The 6,000-nt window shown below is 39.5% G+C and overlaps 1 protein-coding gene across 1 annotated transcript in view; it reads right to left on the reverse strand.

Annotated features, from left to right (window-relative positions):
- The window catches only part of anos1b (anosmin 1b), a 41,712-nt gene that overhangs the window by 26,612 nt on the left and 9,100 nt on the right, over positions 1–6,000 (reverse strand). The window contains exon 2 of the mRNA XM_035652825.1: positions 4,515–4,562. Within this exon, the coding sequence (XP_035508718.1) occupies positions 4,515–4,562 (48 nt within the window). The remainder of the gene's footprint in view (positions 1–4,514; positions 4,563–6,000) is intronic.

Genomic DNA, 6,000 nt, shown 5'->3' on the forward strand with positions numbered 1-6,000 from the left:
GGAGTAACTTTGGACAAATACAAGTTGTTATGTATTTTTAATGCTCCTGGGTACCTTGCTTTTTTTAACATACTTTTGTGCCATTTCCTTGCGAAATAATGGATCACTGCAAGCTTTCAGCTTCTTAAGTGAAATAGATGACATGGGAAATTAAATGAATCCTTTAGTTTCGCCACTGTGAAACCAGTTGTGCACCAGTGGTGTGTGACTGTGAGCGGATAGACTGGCTATGTGTTACACATGTTAAAACTCAGTGAGAACAACCTATTTCAGCACTGCTCCAAATCTGGATAAGGACCCAAAAAGGATTTGAGGGAAAAGTAATACCAGTCCCCAAATTATTCTGTAAAAATCTCTGTCAAAAGTTAGTGAGTGTGTTACACTGCCAAAATGCTTTATGAGATCCTGCAGTGGAATGTAGGTAGAGACCAAGTCACATTTTGTTAGATTTGCCTGACTAATGGCCCTAAAATTGGGTTTATAAACATAAGAAAAATGTAGCTCTCCAGAGAAAAAGTCTGAAAACCAAACTGTGCAGAGGAGTGTTTTTCCTCCAACGGATCAACAGCTAAGGACCAGTGGACTCACGACTTCCTCCCCTCTCTCCTTCTCGGGATCTTTTCTAGCTGCTAGTGATTAGACCATTTAATATTTAGGAAGCTTCTGTTTATATTTCTATTAGTAACATATCCATAAAAAGGGACTGTTACTTACCGAAACTGGTGTCATTTCATCACTAGCATTAACAAAACTAATAGTCTACTAAATGCCAACGTTATTATGCTAACATGCTCACAATGACGAACATGCTGATGTTAATGTTTACAATTTTCACCATCTTTCTTGAGTGTGTTAGCGTGCACACAACATTTGCTACTTAGCACTAAACCCAAAGTACAGCTGAGGCTGATGTGAATGTCATTAGTTTTTTCAGGGATTTGACACACCAAAGAATTAGACAAACTGATATTTTGACCCGACGATGGCGCTTGTTTAAACGTCAGGAGATCACCAAATATATCACAATCCATCCTGAGGGGAACATGACTGTGTGTACAAAGTTTCATGGCAATCCATCCAACAGGTGTTGACATTTTTCACACAAAACCGCAGACGTCAACCTCATGGTGGCGTTGGAAGTAAAGTAAGGAGATCCCCAAAGTCATTAAGATACATCTTCTGGGAACCATGAATGTCTGTAAAGAATTTAATGGCAATCCATTTAAAAGTGGTGGACTGACGTTGCCATCCCCAGAGCTGCAGGCAGGACTTAAACATTTCAAACAATATCTTCATCCGTCTCTCTGTAGTTCCTTATAACCCGCGATCTCTGCTATACCTTCTTAAATGAAATATGGTATTAGAACAAATGCAGACCTAACAGAACAGAGTGGAACAGACCCCTGGGAATGGAAAAGCCTAATGAAACAATAATAAAGTGGACTTTCCTTATTGTATAATGCTCCCAAGATGCATAATCAATAAAAAAAAAATGCCAAGCTCTAAACATCTCCCACATATCCTGTTAACAAATATACACACCTTGGGAGCATTAAACTGTGTTGGACTTCCTCCGTTGTATAATTCATTATTTTGATTAATCTTGGCAATTATGGCCGAGGACTGGGATATGTGCTTTTCTGTTCTAATTTATTTTTGTTGGCCTGCTATGGTGACTTTTACAAATTGGGCTGCAGCCACTTTCAACAGACTGTAAAACGGTAAGGATTAATAACTTTGCAATTCAAACAAGCAAGAAGAGACTCTGTGCATGTCTGTGCAGTATCAGGCTGTCTGAGAGGAAAATTGTGGTTTACACAGCGTCAGCCCCCACTGGCCTGTTTCAGAGACTGTTGTTGGACGTCGGTTGCAGCATAGTGCCACACTGGTATTCGCACATGTACAACAGCAAGACACAAAGCCAGGGTAGTAAAGTTTAGACATGGTATTAAACTCGAAAATATTTTCCGTTCTCCATTCTCTCTGTTTCTTTGTTGAACTCTAAACATCAGGAATAGAAACAAAGGAGGGCAGAGAAGGAAGGAAAGAAAGAATATAGATAAGTTTTGTTAAGGTCAAAGGAGCCGTCTGTGTTTTTGGTTTTTTTCGAGGCAGTCAGGGGGGTTAGGTAAAGCTGGAAGTTAATGTCTGATGTTTTGCTCAGTGTGGTATCTCCTGCAACGGGCTGCTGGTGGGAGTTTTTAGGGGGGCATGGCCTTGGGCTGTTGTTGACATTAACCCCAGCTGACCTAAACATACACACACACACTACTGATACATATATATAGAAAAAAAAGCTCTCGCTCTCACGCTTGTTTCTCACGTTTGCCCTTTATTCCACTGTCATGTGAATTTGTGGCAAAGCTTGGAAATGTTGCAAGAAGTAAAATGCGATTCAGGTGTGCTTTCAGCTGGGATGAAGCGTTTAAATAGATCTGAACCTGAACGGAGAGTTCAGAAAACACATAAATAAGAAAACCAGACAGAATCACTCAAGACGTCATTAATATTGAGCATGTTAAGGTCAGACAGTAAAAGGTCATGGTGGACAGATATTTTACAGATTTGTTTTGGCTGCAGATTACACAGCATCATCACTTAACACATAAATTAAGTTCTGCTCTCACTTACATTATTAAGTGATCAAAATTAGCTTTTTATATTAAAATTAACATTTTCCGGAAATTTGGTTTTCATCTTTTAGCCTTTATGATTTCAAACATGATCATTTGCATCAAAATATGGAGACCCAGTTTCTGTCTCATCCACCCACTGTCTGTGTGTCCGAGATGGGACCAGCGGTCTACAACACCCACAGTAATGTCCAGAAAGCTGCAACAAGCAGGAACTGCTGCGGAGTGGACAGACTGGCAGCTAAAAATACGCCGCATGGAAACTCCTCTTGAATCAAACAATGAATTAGCACATGCACGCACACACACACACACTCACACACAGTGGAGCGTCCTGGCAGGCAGTGTTAAGTGAATAAACAGGGGATAATTTTTGCTCCAGGGTGGATGGATAATGGGGATATAGGGGAGGACGTTATTTTAACTAAAAACACAACCTCTGCTATTACAGGAGCCGTGCGGTGGGTGTAAAGATTCCATACAAACGGGAAGAAAGAGAAAGACTCTCTCTCTCTCTGTCTCTTGAGATGAAGCGTGACACTCTTCGCTTTGCACTGCACTGTCGTTGTGTCAGGTTCATTAAATGATAGGAGCAGAATACCTTGTTGTGTTTTTAATTTGGTGTCAGTTTAAAGTGAGTTAGACGATTACACCAGCAACAGTGTAATACTGTTCTTGCTATGATTGATTGGTTTTTAATATACTTTCACACACTGATTAAGATTGTTAAACAGAAATTAGTTTGAGGTATCCTGCTATATAATTGTATGCAGCCAATCAGAAACACATATTTTCCATGGCCCTAGTATAATATTGAGCATGACAGTCATGGAGCTCGGTGTAAGTTCAATCAGAAGACCCTATTATTGTGTCTCAATCATTCACAATTCTCTCACTCTCCTTTCTAATCAACTGACTATGGGTGTTTACTCTTTCAGTTAAACCAATCAATCTCCTCCTCTGCTGTATTCAGCTATCACTTCAATGTGAAATCAATGCAACCCTCCTCCACCACTTTTACCTCCAGTTCATCAAATACAATGCCCAGGTAGAGCTCATCAGAAGTCCACTCATCATCACATCCAGATCTTCAGCATTCTCTTCACCACCACCACCATACATGTCTAGACTCCATCCGGGGGTTTGTCACGATCGGGTCTAATCACCAAAGACTTTTTACATTTCTCATATTCATTGTGCGCATGTCAATTAAATATATTTGTTCATTCAAAAAATTAAGTCTCTCCCGATTGAAATTACATTATATTACATATGGCGAAAAAGATACATACCTGTGTAATAGAGCCTACGAAAGAGAGTCTATGAAAACAAGAAATTGCTGGAAGCAAAAACAACACTATAATAAGATCAAAACATCAGCACACTTATCTCCCTTGCACCAAATGTATTGTCTATGCTTTCAGCTGAGACCCCTGTGAACTGCGGCCCTTGCTGCTGATAACACTACTGTTTTTATGGGCAGTGCTGCAGATGCTTCTTTTCACCTGACAGGAATGAGCTTTACTAGGATGTCACATGTGAAAGGTTCACCCTCAGTTCCACTCCAACTAACCAGTAGGAGTTGCTGGTGCAGCAAAAAAGGACAAGAACCCTCACAGGCTTACCACCCATGAACGTGGCCAATTGTGTTTGATTGACCACACCACCAACAGAGTTACTGTTACCAGGGGTTTAACCCTGGTCTTTACTGCACTGAAGACTTGGTTTTAGGGTTAACATAAGGGTTATGCCTGGCTCAAGGATAGGGTTAGGCACAAAGTGATTAATTTTTGGATAAGCCTTCAGAAAATGTAATGCAAGTCAGTATAATGTCTTTAAAAGGGAAGCAGTACAAACTTGTGTGTGTATGTGTGTATTTACCTGTGCACAGCGTCTGTGGTTTTCACACCAAACCAGAACTTGGTCACTCTGGAAAAGACAGAGAGGAGGAGGATTAAAGCAAGCCAAGTGAGAGAAATAAATCTTTCACAGACAAACCCTGTGTTTGACGCACTCTGCCCACATTTGACCCATTCGCGTGAGACTGCTGTCGAACATACAAGGAGACAGAAAGCTAAATATTGTTAATAAAAGGTCACTGACCAAATTGCATAACCAGAGTAAACCTGACATGCAGACAGACTTACTTACATAATTATCCTCAGGGTGCAAAATGACTTAACACATTGTGTTTGTGGTTGCTGAACCAGACAGAGACCACGTCACTTGGTGAGATGTATGTTTATGTGTGTGCGTGTGCATGAGTGAGTATGTGTGTACAGTTACTGCTAAGTGAGTCAAGACCAGTAAACATGGCTGCTATAACCACTGTGACAGAGGGAGACGTCATCACATGACCACAGGAACAGAAATACAGATTAACCAAACCAATCCCGAACCCAAGAAATCATCTATACTTGATACTGAAAGCACAAGGCCACACTGACCTGCAAGGTTATTTGAGATTTTACCTGTAACACGAAGAAGCTGTTGATACTTAAAGCTACATGAACATGATTTGTTATTGTTATATCATGGGCATCATACACTTTGCTATAATTACCATAAATCTAATAACATGGTGGTCAAGACTAGCAGCCTCTATATTAAGTTCAGACCCCCCATTAAGGATGTAACTTATGATTATTTGAATCTTTGAATAAAAAAAAAGTATTTGATTTAAATACACTAATGAATCCAAAAACAATTCTATAAAATGTCAAAAAAAAAAAAGTCGTGAAAAAGAGAAGAATTTACTTCATTTTACTTGTTTCGTTGAACTAAAAGTACAAAATCCAAACATATTAAATTTACCCCGACATAAAACAGAGTGGAGCAAGAAATCTTCACATCTGAGAAGCTGGAAGTAAATTATGTTCAGTGTTTGGCCAAAATAAATGACTGAAATTGATTATTGATTGAGAAAATTGAGATTTATTATCTGTCCATTGACTAATCATTTCAGCACATCTTCCCTTAACTTCCCATTGGATTCACAGTTTGGATGTTACTGCTTGTTTCTTGAATCTCCCTGCAGCCCAAATTGAGTCCCTTCAGTACCTTTGAGTAATTACATTTTTATTTTATCATTAAAACAGTTTTTAGAATATTTTTGAATCATTTAAAAGGTTAAAAAAAAAAAACCCTGTCAGCTGTTTTTAACTTGCACTGGTAGGATCGTCAAAACTGCTGCTCTTCCCTCTGAAATGCTTTGTCATCATCAGCACAATCATGATGCCATCGTCCAACATCAAAACAACCATTAGAATACTGGTGTGTGTGCAATTGTGTATCTGTCTGTTGTCATGTGAGTGTGTGCCTCCAGGGAGTATCTGAGCCTCTAGTCACTAGTGTGTGTGTGTGTGTG

This window comes from Morone saxatilis, unplaced genomic scaffold (genome assembly GCF_004916995.1).
Source record: "Morone saxatilis isolate NCDOM2014 unplaced genomic scaffold, NCSU_SB_2.0 Contig12, whole genome shotgun sequence".
Taxonomy (NCBI): domain Eukaryota; kingdom Metazoa; phylum Chordata; class Actinopteri; family Moronidae; genus Morone; species Morone saxatilis.